The 18749-nt window shown below is 37.6% G+C and overlaps 1 protein-coding gene across 7 annotated transcripts in view; it reads left to right on the forward strand.

Moving 5' to 3' along the window:
* PLXNA1 (plexin A1) overlaps positions 1 to 16526 on the forward strand; it is a 452635-nt gene extending 436109 nt beyond the window's left edge. For all 7 annotated transcript variants that reach the window (XM_039321819.1, XM_039321814.1, XM_039321820.1 and 4 more), the window contains one exon: positions 7109 to 16526. In XM_039321819.1, coding sequence (XP_039177753.1) covers positions 7109 to 7204 — 96 coding nt within the window. In that variant the 3' untranslated portion in view covers positions 7205 to 16526. The remainder of the gene's footprint in view (positions 1 to 7108) is intronic.
* The last annotated feature ends 2223 nt before the right edge of the window (positions 16527 to 18749 follow it).

The following is an 18749-nucleotide window of genomic DNA, read 5'->3' on the forward strand; positions in this document are numbered from 1 at the left end:
TCCATGATCATGTAGCTAGGTTTAGCAAACCAGCTTGGTGTGGTGGTTAAGGTACCAGGCAAAGAATTAGGAGACTGTGAGTTCTTATCCTATCTTAGGGAAAAAGCCAGCTGGTAAGCTAAAAAAATGTGGGATAGATAGCATCGCCATCAGATGGATTTGTAACTGGTTGACAAACTACCCTCAACGTGTAGTCCTTAATGGAACTAAATCTGCGGAAGGAAGGAAGCAATAGAGTACCCTGAGGTTGTGCCTTAAGACCAGTACTCTTCAAAATCTTCATAAATTATTTGGATGAGGGTCTAGAAGGGGAACTTATCAAATTTGCAGACTTTGCAGTGTGGGAATAGCCAACGCTCCAAAGATAGGTTTAAGATCCAGAAGGATCTTGACAGACTTGAACATTGAGCCCTATCTAACAAAATGAAATTCAATGGAGAAAAAAGTAAAATATTACACTTAGGCAAGAAAAATCAAATGTACACATACAGATTAAGTGAAACTTTGTTCAGTAGCAGTAACTGTGAGAGGGGTCTTGGAGTCCTAATGGACAATCACTTAAATATCAGCCAACAGTGTTCTGCAGTTGCCAGAAAAGCCAATACAATCCCAGGTGCATTAACAAGAATAGAATCAAGATCACTTGAAGTGTTGGTACTGCTTTATAAGACCACCCTTGGAATACTGCATCCAGTTTTGATCACCCTAATATAAAAAAGAAGAGAAGAACAGCAAAGATGATTAGGGGACTGGTGGCTAAAAGATATGAAGAACAGTTGCAGGAATTGGGTATGTCTAGTTTAATGAAGAGAAGGATGAGGGGTGACATGATAGCAGTGTTCCAATATTTCAGGGGTTGCCACAAAGAAGAGGGAGTCAAGCTATTCTCCAAAGCACCTGAGGGCAGGACAAGAAGCAATGGATGGAAATTAATGAAGGAGAGAAGCAACCTAGAACTAAGGAGAAACTTCCTGACAGTTAGAACAATAAACCAGTGGAACGGCTTGCCTTCCAAAGTTGTGGGTGCTCCGTCACTGGAAGCTTTTAAAAAAAGGGTCTCCTCCTTGAGTAATGGGTTAGACTAGAACAGTGTTTCTCAACCTTGACAATTTTAAGGCATGTGGACTTCAACTCCCAGAATTCCACAGCCAGCATTGCTGGCTGTGGAATTCTGGGAGTTGAAGTCCACATGCCTTAAAATTGTCAAGGTTGAGAAACACTGGACTAGAAGACTTCCTTCCACTTCTGTTATTCTGTTCTGTTCCTCTGGTGACCTTGGGCTAGTCTTTTTCTCAGCTCTGGGAAGAAAGCAGTGACAAACCACTTCCAAAAAAGTTGCCAAGAAAATTGCAGAGATTAGTCCAGGCCTGAAAGCCCCACCACCACCACCACCAAATAGCTACTGTATGTTTAAATTTTGGGGAACCTTGGCTGATCTTTAGTCATTGATTTGATAAGTTATTTCAGACTAGATGTATATATCCACCTCCCTTTGTACCTGCAGATATTTGGTTTTTATTAGAAAGCTAGCATGCCACCAAATTCAGTCTCATTTTTAAGTTCCAAAAATCTTTGAGTCTCACTAAAGTTTAGGATTATTAAACAATAAAAATGGTGGGTGGTCGCAGCTTTATGCTGAAACTATGGCCACCTGGCAGAAGCAAAAAAGAAGGGAAGGAAAACTGGGGTAATAGGGAGCACCCCAGGGGTTTAGAGCGGTTGGCAGGGAGCAATCTCACCTATTCACAGTCTGGAGAATAGTTATTGTGTGATTGATGTGCCCATTATTTGTGAATAGGAAAGCACATTTGTCCATCCATTTTGTAAGAGCGCTTGTGACACGCTTGTTAATATTCTAAGTAAGACCACTTTAAAACATGTTCCCTACCTATGTTTTGAATAATATTACTCTGTTTAAATATTCTATTCATATATAAAGTATTTTACATATTGGAAATTCTGAAAGTATTATTTCTGAATGACACCAGATTCGGATGGATGGTGAAAGAGTAACATTAATGGTACATGTCAGCAAAACTGATTACTGCTTCTTTGTAGACATGACCTTCAGATGGATTCTTGTATCTCTCAGTGGCAACTTGCATTTTGCAGAACAGAGTTTCTTTGAATATGCAGTTCAGAGATCTATTTCAAGTCAGCAGAGTTCCCTCTATGGTATAATGTAGTGTTTCCCAAACTTGACAATTTTAAGGCATGAGGACTTCAACTCCCAGAATTCCACAGCCAGCAACGCTGGCTGTGGAATTCTGGGAGTTGAAGTCCACATGCCTTAAAATTGTCAAGTTTGGGAAACACTGGTATAATGTAATGCTACTGGGAACATTCCAATTTCTTATTGTTTTTATCCCATAAAATAAATTTACATGCCAGTCTTTTGTTGGCATTGCATATTAATGATTAATAATCACTACTTATGTAGAATAGATTCAGTTACTAGAGGTATTTTAGATTTCCTATGAACAAGAGCTTAGAGATAAAAGATGTAGAATTATTTTCAGAGTGATACAGACAGAATCGTTTGAAATTCCAAATTAATGAGATTTTTTTTATCCAGATCTACAGTTTTTCTTTCTGAACTGAAAGTAGAAGGTTAATAGAATAATAATAATAATGCAGAATTTTTAATATTTATATCAATTTAATAATCACTCATTCCAATGTGCTGGTTGCAATGCATAAAAGAGAAAAGCATCTTTCACACAGATATGAAGCTTCATTTATCATAACTCCTATTAATAATGAAGAATGGGGGTTGCACGAGGAATGATATTTTCATTCCTCAAGAGTCCATCCAAAAGGCAGTGTGATCCTGAGGATCCCCTGTGAGTTGACCAATTTTTTATTCTTGATGGCAGTTGTAGGCTTTAGATATTACCAAGTAGTAGATTAATCAAAACCTCTTAGTAGTGGCACTCTGGGGTTTCATTCAATAGTAAGAAGTCAAAAAGGCTTTAGAACTCTGCCACCCAGTTGTGATGGGATAAGCTGTTTCTTGAAGGATCCCCTTTCTTATTATTGCAGTCTGGAAAGGAATTTATTTATTTAACTCTTTACTATATTGCACACTGCCCCTAGTTGCTTTGGATAGTGAGATGGATGGCATATAAATTTTAATGAATAAATAAAACAAGGAATGCAATATCATTCTTTTGAACAAAATCCAGACAAATAAGTATTACTTCTCCCTTGCAAATAAATCTCCATGTAACCTTTCCTTTTAATCATATCTTGATTAAGTTGGGCAAGGTTTAGTGGGTTCCAGGTCTGGGAAACATAAATATGCACCAACAGTGCCAAGATAAGCCTTTTGTGTGAATAGACCCAAGCGTAAATTCGACCTCCCTTAAGGTCACAGAGGCCATCAATAGGAACTTAACAGCCAGCACAGTTGCAGCTTTTCAACACTGTACCTGCCATCTGGATAAGATCAACGGCAATAACAAAAACTGGAGCTAGAGGCAGCAGCACCCCCAAAGAGCAGTTCCTCCAGCCCTTTTCTCAGCAGCTGCTGCCCTGAGCTCCCAACATTCCCTTTCATTACTTTTACAAATCAGCAAGATCTTAACAACAGAAATCAGTAGCAAGCTGGGCAAATGCTACGTGGTTAGAAAGTGCAGCCTTAATGAGCTACAGGCAAAAGAAGTGGCCAATCCTTGTCCTTTGGTTAACTACTGTCTGGCATCTTTTGAATGTGCCTCTATAGTCTGCTCTAAAAGTACTGCCTATGTGTTTGCAGCTCTCAGGAGCTTCTTTTATGATTTGTAATGGGATTAATAAATAGCAGCTGTTCCCTTTGTTTGTTTTCATTCATTAAACACAATTACATGCAGCCCGATTGCACCCTCTCTGATGCAAAATGGGAGGGAATAATTTTTCCTATTGCTCAGTACTATAATGTGCTGTCATTGGCACTGAATGAAAATCATAATTTTCATTTGGGTTTTTGCCTCTTCTCTAATCATGGCGGTCTTTAGAGCAGGTGATAGACAAGTGTCTCTCTTTTTCTCTCTGCCTGCCCTGCTGTTTTCTGTTTTATCCTGTTGTGCCCAGAAGTGCCACAGAAGAACAACCAGGCACAAAGCTGGTTATAAAATCTTTCCAAAATGACAAACTTTAGTGATTGTCTCCATTTGAATCAGGAGGAGCAAAGGCAATTTGGGGGAGTCTCTCATTCTATTCAGGCCTCCAACACCTTTAGGATCCTAAGATTTGACTCGGGCAACCTAATTGGTTGCTTTGGTTGACATTCAGTATTTTAGCACCACCTAGAGGTGCTTGGGAACAATGCTTCAGGTGAGGGATGAGGCATTGCGGGGAGTCAAACTCTGGCCTGGATTGCAACTATATGGATTTGCAGCTGGACCATTTTTGTCCCAGGAAGCCAAGGGATCACTTTTCATATTTAGAAAACTTTCACAATTAGACACAAGAAATATTTTCCCATAGGATAACAGCTTTAGAATACCTTCCCACAGGGCATTGGACTGGCTAACCCCTTTCTTGATCTGATTCCACCTGGATGTACCAGCTCTGTGGCACATTACCTTTGTAGCTTCCTTTATTTGTGACATTACAGCCTTTCCCAAAGCCCTGGGTAGCAGTGCTATGTGTGCTCTCCATCATGTCTGTATGCACAGTACGGGAAGCCTAAAGGTGTCACAGTTGCTTTTAATCACAGGGAGCTTATTTCCATATTACTTGTAGGGCTTGTGATCAGCCGTTCCTGCTTTCGAATAGTCAGCCTATTAATTATACAAGAGTTTGTTTCCAATTATGCAGCCAATGAAATGGTTAATTGAGTTCTTTTTGATGGATGCCTCGATATTTAATTGGGGGGAAAAAATCCAGCTTGCACTCACAACAAATGTAACCACTATAATGGGATTTCTGATGAGATTGCATTTTAATCATCCTTTTAATATATATATATATATATATATATATATATATATATATATATATATATATATATATATATATATATATATATCTATATATATCTGGCAGTGCAGTTGAAAGGGAGGTGGGGTTTGGGGGCATTTCTGTTTTATCCCTCCACTTTCTCAATCCTATCCTGCCAAATCTTCCCTTCTCACTCACTGTCAACTACTCGCAACATCCCACCCCCTCAGTTCATTAATGTGGTTGATTAAAGAATGGCTTTGTAAGAATATGTACAAATGGTGATCTAAAGGTTTTCATCTAATTCTGAGAATGGAACTGAAATGTAGAATGCATTTTTAGCTCTTTCAGTGGGAAAGATGTTTATTATATGAATTTGACTGTATTCCATAATTATGTCCTTTTTTCTAGTGCCTTCAATAAAAGGCCTTAAGCATGCTAAATTCCATTACTTGACTTGTTTTCTGAAAGGCACTGAAGTATAAGCCTATTTAGTGGAATGAAATTTTGGTGGAAAAATTCCAGAATTACCGTTTTCCAGTATTCTAAAACGTAGTTTGATTAGCAATATGTTCTTTTGTCAATTGAGGCAAATCTGACTGCAATTGAATATGAAATCTACATTGGATCAATAAATTTAGATTCTTCAGCAATTTTTCTTGCCTTGCCCAGAAACCAATCATAGGCACTCACTGCTTATATAGTTTCACTCTTTAACAGAGACTATAAGGCTCAAATTCTCCTTTGGATTGAATGAGCTCAGGATGACCTAAACAGAAACATTTAAAAATATTGGTTACCTGAGAAATGTCTCATTGTGAATAGTAATGGATTTAAAAATAAAGTGAATCTGCAAAAGATCGACTTAAAAGATTCCAGGGGAGGCCTTTGAATATTCTATTCAAAATATTTAACTGCTAAAGAAACTGTTTCTTTATCAATTGCGGAGACATCCATGACTTTCCTAGAATTTATCCCATTGTTTGTTCTGTATAATTATCAGGTTTTATGTCCATGAAGAACCATTCTCTCATAGAATCTCAACATCAGGACAAATTTAGACTTTAAGAAAACATATTATGTTTCTGGGCCTATGTGGGGGAGTTACGATTCAGGTCAATACAATGCTTGGTTTATTGTACCACAGTGTGACAAAACATTCAGGTGGATTCAATCCACCTTGTTTACCTACTTTGATTTAATAACAATAGCATCTGCATAGCTCATGCTCACAAACCATTTTTTTTATTGATTGGGATAAAGAAGAATAGTCATTCCAATAAACAGAAAGAAAATGCTTACACATTCCTGCCTCTCATAGTATATGGCTTAAATTGCTTTTCACCTCTACATTTTGAAACCCAAATTGATAGAGAAAATCTGCAGAGAGAGGATACTGACTATTTTAAAGAACAGCTGGCTACAAACCAAGTTAAACATGTCTCCTACCCTTAGTTGTCATGTTTTGCAGTGATCTGGCAAGTAAACCATTCATTTGAAAGCAACAAAGATGATTAGAGGGGTGGAAGATAAAATATGAAGAACGGTTGCAGGAATTAGGCATTTCTAGATTAATGAAAAGAAGGACTAGGGGTGACATGTAGCAGTGTTCCAATATCTAAGACGCTGCCACAAAGAAGTGGGAAACAACCTATTCCCCAAAGCACCAAAAGGCAGGACAAGAAGCAATGGATGGAAACTAATCAACCAGCCTAGAACTAAGGAGAAATTCCTGACAGTTGGAACAATTAATCGGTGGACTGACTCACTTCCAGAAGTTTGGGTGCTGCAAGGGGGGGGGGGAGTTTTTAAGAAGAGATTGGACAATCATTTATCTGAAATGGTACAGGGTTTTCTGCTTAAGCAGGGGGTTGGATAAGAAGGATCTCCAAGGTTCCTTCCAATTCTGTTATTCTGTTAACATCAAATTCCAGTTTACAATCCAATATTTCCTCCCAGTTTCTTCTTATCTTTGATGTTTGGGAAACCAGCCACTTCATATTTTTTTTCCACTGACAACTGTGTTCCACTGTCTCCTTACTGTTGTCATGATTGGTCTTTTGATGGTTCAAGGAAGATTCCTGCCGGCTTTCCTGTTAGAGAGCTCCTTGTGGAAAGTATTTCAGATTGTAGTGGATTTTTTTATTAGTACTAATCCTTTCCTTTCTGTTCTTTCCTTTATCAGATTTTAGCTGCTTTAGAGAAGGATGAACAGGCCCGAAGACAACGGCTGCGAAGTAAGTTGGAGCAGGCAATTGACACAATGGCCCTAAGTAGCTGAAAAGGCTGAGTTGTTGTTGCAGACTTCCTAGCAGTGGATGCTAAAAGAGAAGGGGCAAGCAAGTTGCAGCAACCAGAAAACACACAAGATATATTGGGGCTCGGCACAAAAACAGTGCACAGAGTCTGCTGCGTCTTTGAACCTTTTGCACAGATTGAACAGAAGAAAAACAAACAATCCTTTAAATCATTATTATCAAAGCAAATTGAAACAATTTTAAGGACCTTTTTGAAAGGAGCGAGTGACGTGGCAAAGAACCCGAGAGACCCAAGAGATGTGTGAGAAGAGCCGGGGGAAGAAATTCCAGCTGAACTGCTACTGTCCCTTCCCCACCAAGGCCTGCCCCAAATCTGACAATGGAAGGTTGGGGCATGCACTAACTTCTAGGGCAATGTTTTTACATTATGTTTTTCTTATAGCAGGTGGGTGGGCAGTTTTATCATTTTTTTTCCTTCTGTATTTGCTTCGTCTCCCACCTTGACTGGACAACTGAACTCTTGAATCTACTCTTCCTTTCTTACTCCCTGGCCTTCTGCCTCTAGTGTTAACTGCTAAATTTGCACAATTTTCACAAGCTAATGCTATCCTTTTAGGGGACTGAAAGGATATGGAGGGGAGGGAGGTTGCAAATCTGCAAGAAAACTTTGGGAGAATTTTTTTTTCCCCCAACAAATTATTTGCGTGGGAGAGAAATGAATAGAACCTAGAGAAGCAGCAGTCCCAGGCATCCTTTATTCTTTCCACAGTTCGTCCTGTGCCATTTTAAAATGTTACTGAGCACAGGCCAAATAAATGCTCTCATCTTGAATGCTGCTTAAGAGTGTGCTGGAGACTTAGAAATAGGAAGGCAAAAAAAAAAAAAAAAAAAGAGGGATAGACACATGAAAACAATCTCACCTAAAGAAAGTTTTTTTCTCATCTATAAGAAGCAATGCAACTTCCCCAATACACCTTGCATTGGATTTTTATAGAAGTCAGAATGAGCTTTTATAAGCAGAGTTTTAACAACTCTCTCAGCGTTGCCCCTACTCAGTTTTCATTGCAGATACATACACACATACACAAACACAAACTTCTCCCATGTGTAAGCTTTCAATTTAGAGGTCAAAGATATTTTCAAAGAAGCTCTCCATGTACAAGTGTCATATAGCCAGAGAGAAAGGAGCTATTTAGTCTTAATAGCTCAGTATTGCAAAGGAGAATGTTCAGATTAAGCAGGATCATGCAGGCGGTTTAGAGAAAAGCTACTTTTGCCTATTGGAATTGCATTGCTCCACCACATTCCAGTGGCTCTCCCAATGGCAACATAAAGCCTGGTCAGATTATCGGAAGGGCAGTGAAAAATGATAGAGTATTCCCATATACAATTGCAATTTAGCCTAGATAAGTATGGCATGGTGGTTTCAACATTGTTTTTATGTTAAGTGTATGTATGTAGGGGTGTGTGACTGTGTGTGTGTGTGTGTGTGTGTGTGTGTGTGTGTGTGAGAGAGAGAGAGAGAGAGAGAGAGAGAGAGAGAGAGAATGAGTATGCTCATGGACATGCAACTCTTCCAAATACTGATTATAACATCCTCATATCTTCAGTAGGCTAATTCCAAAAACAAAACCAGGCTTCAAGTTTAAAGCAGGTTTGTCCAACCTGTGGTTCTTGGTCTACCTGAAGCCCTGGACAGTTAGTAGTGGGGCCCCACAAGTTCATAAACCTTGCACATTGTTATGTGATTTGTATATGTTACTGTCAATGGATGAAATTAAGCATTTTATAGAATGGCTAGGAAATCTATAGAATGCCAAAAATGGGATGTCAAAGTATGAAACGCTTAATATTTCACACATTTCCTAGGCATTCTATGCAATGCCAAAAGGCAAACTGGCAAAATATAAAATACTCCTGCTAAAATGCCATTCTAGCCTTCCTTGCTGCAACAAGTAAGTCAGTACTGTTTGTTTTGTCTTCTTTTTTTCCAGTAAGAAAAAAACTTCATTTTGTATTATTTCTTTCATTTTCATATAAGTCTTTCCAGTAAAGGGTTAGAGTTAGGGTTAGCCTAAACCTAAGCTTAAGCTAACTCTAACCTTTTTCATGTCTCTCTTTTTATACTTTGCTTAAATAGTTCTTGTCATTCTGCATAATACCTAGATATTCTATACAATATCTAGGAAAAGTATACAGTGTATTAAAATAACACAGAGATTTCATACTTTGCTGAGAAACATCACACGTTCTTTTGTTCTCATGTTTCATTTGTTTTTCCTATTTTGTATTTTACCTTTTATGATAAAAATAGATATACTTAAAAGAGAAACGTCACACATTCTGTAAATTTCCTAGACATCCTATACAGTGCCAGCTTGTCACACGTTGCTGGTAACATATGCATTAACGGTATTACATATTTAATATGCAGCCCAAGACAATTCCACTTCACTCAGTGATGGCCCAGGCAAGCCAAAAAGTTGGGCAACCATGTTTTAATGCAAGAAATAATGACTAGGCAACCAAAACTGAGTCTGCAATCAAGTCTTGTTTGTGCCCAACAAAATACTCTGTAAGAAATAGACATGATAGCAGCTAGATTGATAGATTGGCCCAGGTAAGAGAAAGTTAAGAGAAAATGTGGCTCTTTAATTGCATGGAAGCCCAACCATTCAGGATCTGTTTTGTGTGCTGATATCAGTGGTCAGTTATGATCTCTCAGGAAAGTGTTTGGATGGTTGCTCCCTTGTTGGAAACTTTTAAGTGATCTATGACCAGGTACACAATATTCTTACTCAAGTTTATTATAACTTGCTTCGGTTACCTTGCCATCCTGTTTCTTTAGGCAGTGGATAAATAATAATTTCTATAGGAACAGCAATGGATTGTCTGCTTGCATTTAATGTTAGTACCTAGATTAGCAGAAAAGTACCAGAAAGGTCACTGCCCCCTCCCCCCTCTCCTAATTGGACACCTACTTTCTATTTACTCCTATTTCTTGCAACCCAAAAATTCTAATTCCTTACTACCCTGATTCTGAGCATTAGATGATTCTGAGGTTGTTGGTTAGCAAGCAATCACCAGAGGAAACAAGTGCCAACATTGGAAAACAATAGAAAGTCTGTAAAAACTGAGCAGAGAGTCTTGGTTACTTGCCATATGATTAAAGGCAAGGCTTCCTTTATGGCTACCATGGAGATTTCCAAAGTATCTTGTAATGTTTTAGAATGGAATGTGTGTTGCTTTGTCTTATCTTGGCACAGTTCGTTTAGAACAGACATGTCAAACTTGCGACATCACGTGACGTCGCGAACGTATCGGGACGGTTTTGCCATTGCCAGCAATGGAGTTGGCGCAGCTTCCGGATGATGCATCCGGCCTGCGGGCCAGCAGTTTGACACCCCTGATTTAGAATGTATCCTCAGTTAAAAGCAAAGCCTTTACACAGGTAGTCAAAATGATTTATGACCATTCAGTTAACAACCAAAGTGGTGATGTTGCTTTCATTGGGATTATTCCTGACTTCTGTTTCCTTTTTCCTTCCCTTCTGTCATTTATTTCTTCATCATTCCATCAAATATTCCACTCTTTGCATTAAGACATTCAGTTCCATTCTGTATGTAAAGCTTTTTACTATTATTTTAAATTTACCAGTGTGTTGAAGTCACTACCCTAATTCAACTCAGGTGACCAAATCCACCCAATTTTCAGTCTTCACCTATCTGCCTGTCAAGTACCAATAAATTAAGCTGCTCTCTCAGCCTACCTAATGTTGAAAGAGAAGGTATTACAAAACATATCAAGCCTGATCCTACCCAAATAAGTGGAAGACAGATATGATATTTGTGTGTGCGAGTGTGTTCGTGTGTGTGTTTGTATATGCACACAAAATGTTATTATCTACTTTTTATGCCTCAGTGGGGCAACTGTACAATTAACTGGAGGAGTTGAAACAATATCAAATGTGGTTTTTACACTAACAGTGGAAAATACCAAATTGGGGAAAAAAAACATATTAACATTCCTCACCAATAGAACAATCCTTTGAATATACATCTCAAATTACTTTGTACTTTTTATTTTTAATTATTTCTTTAATTAAGGAGGAGGAGGAAAAGAAGACAATAAAATAAAACAAACTAAAAAAAAAAATCTGTGGAGTCCTGAGATAATTCTGGATCCATAAGACCTGTGGGCTGTTGCATGACTGTGATAGAATTTAGTCTGAGTTAATCTTTTTTCAAAAGAAAAAAATGCAAGTGTTGAATATTAGAGGTTTGGTTAGACTTTTTTTTAATTTTGGACTTAATTTGTCACTTCTTGTACAAGAAACAAAAAAAATGTAAATTGTTTATTTCTGGAAAATGGTACTCAAATAAGTCTTAAAGGACAGCTAAATGTTGCTGCACATGAAGGATACCATAATGTTTTAGAGGTTCACCTCTCCAGACTTTGAAGTCTACTTGGGACTATAAATGCTATATGATTTATGTTCCTCAACATGGCTAATCTTTTCATTTTACAAATTGTATCATGGATCACAAAGAAGCAAATTTGGCTTTATGGTTTCACGTGATCAGAATCTTCATCTGTTTTGATTAATACAAAGAAGCCGTTTCTTTAAAAAGTCACATATCTTTTTCAGGAGCTGCTTAGAATCATAGTGCTTAAACTTTAAAAGGAACTTGGAGATCATTTCATTTCATCCAACCAACCAACTGTCCATTGCAACAGACTGCTACTTTATGGCCATCCAACTTTTGTTTAAACCCTAGCAAAGAAAGGCAAGCTGTTCCATTACTGAACAGCTTTTAAGATTAGGACATTTATTCAGTTTAAATCTACCTGTCAAATAAATCCTTTATCTTTCATTTTGCATCCTGGAACAACAATTCTGCCCCTGCCTTCTATGTGACAGCTGTTCAAAAACTTCAGTATGACAGTCATATGTCTCTTTTCTTCTTCAGGCTAAACATGTCCAACACATTCCTTATATGTTTTTCCTTATATGTTTTTCCAGACCTTAGTTTGTCTCCTATGGATGTCCTTTAGGTTGTCAATATCCTCCCTAATATGGAGTACTCAGAATGGGACACAATATTTTAGATGCCAATATTGAATAGATGGGAGGAATTCTATTAATGTTGTCATGTTTCTGTTGATACTACAATCTTAAGATTGCATTTGCTTTTATTTTCATTTTGCAGCTATATTACATTGTTGGCCATGTTAGCGTGTGATCCCTCCAGATCCATTTTGCATATATTATTGCCCAGTGTGGTCTGTTCCCCAGTTCCTATATTTCATACCTTTGATTTGTCCTATACAAACATTGCATTTGTCCATGTTCGTGTTCACATTGCTAGTTTCTACTCATTTCAGCTTATGAAAATCCTCCTGACTGTGAAGTATTTGTTATCTCCTCATCTTTGTGTCTTCTGAAAGTTGATATTTTCTACCCCTCATCCAAGTCATATATAATTAAGTCAAACAGCACAGATCCTGAAATGCAGCATTTGTAACACCATTCAATGCTTCTTTCCAGCTAAACAATTAGCCAATTAGATTTGTTGGGTGCAGTCATTCAGTTAAAGCTCTCTCTAGCTGATAGGATAGCCTAATCCAAATTTAACATCTTTACTAAAATCTCATAAGATTCTTTGCTGAATACTTTCCTAAAGCCAAGGGAGACTATACTGTATACACGCCGTCTCCATTATGACTAAACTGATCCCCAAGATCAGGTTGGTGTTACAGTCTTATTTTTGATAAAGCCATGCTGGAGTTTCCTTATCCATGTTAGGTTGATTGTGAAGTAAATCAATATTGGATTTACATGAAGTTCCTGCAGAATGCAAAATTAAGTAAGTGATTTGGGGATTTATTCTTTTTTCAATTTTTTTTGCTTATGAAACAGCTTGTTTTTCCCATTATTGGCCTTGATTCAACTAAACCATTATCATCGGTCTGTGGCAATGATTTAACCCCTGGGCAAAGGAGTCCTTGCCAAATATAAACAAATAGAATAAAATAAAAAACTAGTAATGATGAAGTGTGTGGAAAAGTCGACATTTTTCTGTATCTTTTAGGTTCTCTGCCAGATGGACAAACAACTTCAGTTAAAATAGCTGAAAAGCAATAAACTAATCAGTGTGAATGCTTTTTCACATGCAAAGGCTTCACTCGACATAAGATAGATCCATTATAGCAATATTCAGATGGGGCATGAAAAAAGTTGTTCCTCCCCATGTCTGCTTTGTCTTGAGTGATGCTTCTCTGTTTTTTGAAGGGTGAATGAGGGAGGTATAATTATCTGGTTCTATCTATCAGTTTGTCTGCTACTTAAATAGAGCCAGCCATTTTCCAGACAGTGCCTGAGGCAAAAGAGAAGCTCAGTGGCTGTCCCACTATCAGGAAAAAAATATATAACAAGTAGGCAACTGAACCCAGATGCTCATCTTTCTCACCATGGTGCTTGTGGTTTCACAGAAAATAAACAATTATTTGTGTGACCACACATTCCTCCTGTATTTTCAAAGGGCTTACAGTCAGATTCATAAGGGATCGCTCTAATAAATAAATGGAGCAGCTCTAATCCTGTTTAATTGTAGTTTCAAACTCTACCTAGGACACTGCAAATAGTTATGTTATACTTCTGAGGACTGGCTGTTCACTTGATGTCACCACTTAAAGAGTTGATTATCCTTGCCTACCGATGGAGCTCTTGGAGATGTAACTTGTATTTATTTGGTTGCCCTTTTTAATTTGGTGTCTCCCAGCCTCTCAATACTAAGCAGGTTGGTATTTTTGCATACAAAATTATTTAAATAAACATCTCACCTGACAATGGTTCAGTATCAATCCTAAAAGTTCATTGAATACATGGCGAAGGTTGATATTACTATACTGAAAGTTTTTAAAATGTGGAGTCATAGTGCCCACTTGAGCAGAACTTACTAGGTCAACATACTGACATTCCTTTTTAGTGTCCATGGAAAATAAAAAAATTTAAATCATTAAGCCATTTTTTTCCTTTCTTTCTTTTTGATAGCATCACTCATTTTGTTTCTAGTGAGTAAATGAGTCCATTGTTGGCAATGCCCTCCAAAGTTAGCTTATGTAGCAATTTCATAATTTATGAAGTTATGAAGTGATTTTCCTAGTATTTAAAAAGCTAGGCATCTTTGTGAGTGTTTGATTTTCATTTTTTTCTTCTTTGTTGTTGATCTACCCTGTTTTATTTAACTACTGTATATTGAAAGTCGGCATACTTCTGATAACCCAAAATTCCTAAATGGATTGAGGATTGTTCAAAAAACCGCTTGTGCAGTTCTTTGAAACATCTGGTTAGCTCCTCAAGGATTACATGGACTTTTCATCTTACTCAGTAGGACCATTTTTGTATTCCTAAGCAATGATTTTCTTAGCTTTTCACTTCTGTTGATGTTGTGTAAGCTGTCCTTTCTTATTTCCACTTATTTCTCTTGAGGGTCTGTTCTTCTCATGTAACTGTTTATTGTTTCTTTCCTATTAAGAGTGGGGATTAACAGTGAGGAGAGGTAGAATGAATTTACTTTACCCAAGTATAAATATTTTATTAAGATTTTTCATCAGATTATGTTGACCCTTGATGCACCTAGTTATACAAATACTCTGCCAAGATAATGTCAGAAACTGCAATACTGAATCCCCAGAAGTTTCTGTAGTTAAGCAGTTATTTTAACTGTAGTTATTCATGTCATTACAATAGGTAAGATATTTTGATACACCTTTGGATTGATGCTCAAATGAGCACATGAGAAAGTTGTATACATAAGCAGGAAAATCTTGGATTAACATGTCTTTACAAAAATCCTTCAAAAGCAAACAGTGGAATGTTAAAATGGCAACAGTGATACTGAATAAATAGAGATTATCCAGACAGATATGCCAACACATTTTTCTAAGTAAAATTAACTGAAGGATTCCTAAAAGCATCAAATATCAGAAACAAAAAAGGATATTTATCATGTCACTACTTAAAATTGCACTTAAGCATTATGCCAATTGATTATTTGTGGTTCCCTACCAATAAACCTAGTGTCCACTCCAGCATATATGACTTGATAAATGTTCCATTATTTGAATACTCTTGTAGGAAAAGATGCATATGAAATACTTTTTGTTCTTCAGGGACTAGTTCAGGTTTTACATTCATTGTTGATAAATTTCCTCATATTTCATTTCCTTCCCTTAGTCTCCCATACCTTGCATTCTTAAATATAAATGCAGTTTTAGGACACAATGGGAAGGCGTTGAAGGAGCAACTCAGTAGAAAAACATTGAAGGTGGCACCGTGATTGATAAATGATCTGATCTCAAAATGCACAGTCTTGGTAGCCAGTTCTGAGAAAACGATTTGAGAGAGCAAATTTAAGACAGGGTTTTTTTTTGTTCCCTTAAACCAGGGGTGTCAAACTGCCACCCCGTGGGCTGGTTGCACCCACACCATTTCCGGCAATGTGAAAAAAGTCGTGATATGTCACGACACATCACGTGATATGGTGAGTTTGATACCCGTGCCTTAAACCATTGGCTTTTCTTCAAAGTTCATTGTATTCTGACATCCCTCAACGAGTGCAAATAACAAATCACTTGTCTTCAAAATGTGCAAAATTACAGAAAACTAATAACACACACCAACTTCCATGTGAGCTCCACACTCTGGACTGTTTACTTAGAGTAGATGGCACTGGTTCTACTTTCACCTTTCATACAGATAGCCTGAAGGACAAACACCAGCTCCATGGAGCAGGGTTTACAAATTTATCCCAGGTTCTTTTTGCACATGTACTCCAAGAAAAATTATTACAGGGAGTTAGTACTTCCAGTTCCATGGACCTGGAAGGTTTAGGGATAGTTCCCAAAAGTGGAATAGGGGAGCTCTCCAGTACACTGGACAAGAGAGTGAACTATTCCCCTTTTTCCCTTTTGATGTTCCTCTTTTCAGCACTTTTGGTACTTCTTTGGGCTGAATATATATTCCAGCACTGTAGGGCGCTACCACTCACACTTATTTCTAAGGAATGTCAAGGCTGCAGTTAACTGTCCTTTAAGAAATGGGAAAGGGGGTGGTATGGGAGGGGAGACAAAGAGGAAACCATAAAAAACAGAATTTTAATAGTAAAATTTAAAAAAAAAACATAACTTTATGTGATTGTTTCAAACTTGAAGCAACTGTGCCAGTATGGCAGGTCGGCACCCTTTGGTTGTGTAAATATCCTGCTATTTACTATTTTAATGTTCTTCAGATTTAGTACTTGTAAATAAACACGCACATTAAGAAGAGATTAAACATTTTTGCTATAGAACGTGTCTTGTCTGGCTTTGTGAATGTTGGGTTTTGTTTTGGAAGAAACTTGGGAATATAAAAGTGACCTGAGGCAAGGGACAGCCTCGTGTGCTAATTTGTAGGTTCTTGCAACCTGTTCAGTCTTGACTGCAACATTTTGTACTGGCCAATCATTCCTTTATTTGAGCTTCAATGTGATGTTTTCTACTTGTTCCAGTATTTTTTGTTTTACATTATAGGCCCTTGACTCTGAAGCAAACAATTTGTGTATTATTTTAGAAAAACTGATCATCAAAATAATTGCTGGACCTGGGACCCCTGTTTTGCTTCCTTTCCTAAAAGAGTTAATAATCATATGTGCATCTATGGCTTCCCCTGATCTGAATTAGAAGGAATAAGCTTTTTGCTCTGTGGAATATGTTCCTTTCCTTTGCCAGCCTTCCCAAATTATTTTTGCAATGGCAAAGTGCAATGTTGACCACTGGGTGCCACTAATGCTGATGATGATGTCCCAATTAGCATAGCCCACCAGTACACCCTACTCCTAATCCTGCCTGGATCTTCCTGCCAACAGCAATTGCTGCCAATGTCCTCAGATTGTTCTTGCTCTTCCACTATCTCTGTCCATGAAACACTTGTGAAAGATCCATATTTCACTTTAGGCACCATAATTTCTTGCACAGATTATGGGAATGCTGTATGGAAGTGACAATCTGATCCCAATGATCAGCAGTGGGATTTTTAAAAAATCACTTTAATCCTGGTTTAATCTATGAGAAATTATGTTTGTAGCAGTCTTCCAATATCTAAGGGGCTGCCACAAAGAAAAGGGAGCAACCTATTCTCCAAAACACCTGGAGGCAGGACAAGAAGCAATGGATGAAAACTAATCAAGGAGAGATCCAATCTAGAAATAAGGACAGTTAGAACAATCAGAGGAATTGCCTGCCTTCAGAAGTTGTGGATGCTCCATCACTGGATGCTTTTAAGAAGAGATTAGACAACCATTTGTCTGAAATGTTATAGGGTCTCCTGTCTGGGCAGGGGTTGGACTAGAAGAGGTCCAAGGTCCCTTCCAATTCTGTTATTCTATTATTTTACATTTTTTAATGAGTTCAATTGACATGAATGGTGCTAGGGATCTGTAGCTCTGAGATTATATAGAGGTTTCTCTATTGGTAAAAGGAAGGTTCCAACAGGTTCCTGTAAAAATTCAAATGGCCGCTTAATTGGGCAGATATGAGTAACACACAACAATCTGCTCAAAGTGACCTAATTCGCCTAATCCTAGGAGAAGGCTTCTGCAAAAAGAAGGCCTTCCTCCCTGAGATGCAGAATAACAGGACATAACATGCAGGAAACAAGGGGCTATTGAAAAGCCTGTCTGCAAATATCTTGCAAAAGCAGGCTGTCAAATGGCCATCCATTTGCAACATGGTGCAGAAGAGATCTCAGATCTGATGCTAAATGTGTGTCAATCTAAATTATTCAGGTCTGTCTAGACAAATCAGGCAATCAATGTATCTTTGGCCTAAGCTGTTACTTATTATAGGAGGATGAGCCACAGTGGAAGTCACCATTATATCTCTCTCTATGCACGTTTCTAGGTCTAGGCTAACCATCATAACACTGCACCATAAAAAGATCCTCAACCATCTTACTGACCCCTCCCCCAGCAAGTTTTACAGACTTCCTTGTTTGGAATCACACACCACATTAAACCAACAAGTTGCAAGTTGCGTTATGGCGGAACTCAACTTGTGCTTCTAAACAATTATTTTGATTTTTGTAACTATTTCTATATATTTATCACATGTTCGTATCTGTTAATAATCCTGCATCTGTGAAAAATCTCAGCTGCAAAAAAACAGTAAAGAAGAAAGGTTTGAGAGGGAAGAAATGAAGAGAAGGATAAAAAGGTGAGTTGGCCAAACTATCCTCAATATTATTGTCTCCTTTTTTTAGATTAGGTTTAGAATAGATTATATTAAAACTATAGATCAACGGATTGTAAGTACAATATGAAGAAACGTATTGTTGCCTTAAACAAACATGATTTCTTTTTAGAATAGAATAGAATTCTTTATTGGCCAAGTGTGATTGGACACACAAGGAATTTGTCTCCGGTGCAGAAACGTTCAGTGTAGATACAAGCAATAATTGATAAATCATGATCATAGTCATTGTAAAAATACATTCATCATAAATCATAAGATACACTTAGTGATAGTCAT

The sequence above is a fragment of the Crotalus tigris genome, unplaced genomic scaffold (genome assembly GCF_016545835.1).
Source record: "Crotalus tigris isolate CLP2741 ecotype Arizona unplaced genomic scaffold, ASM1654583v1 scf7180000023829.5930981, whole genome shotgun sequence".
In the NCBI taxonomy this organism is placed as follows: domain Eukaryota; kingdom Metazoa; phylum Chordata; class Lepidosauria; order Squamata; family Viperidae; genus Crotalus; species Crotalus tigris.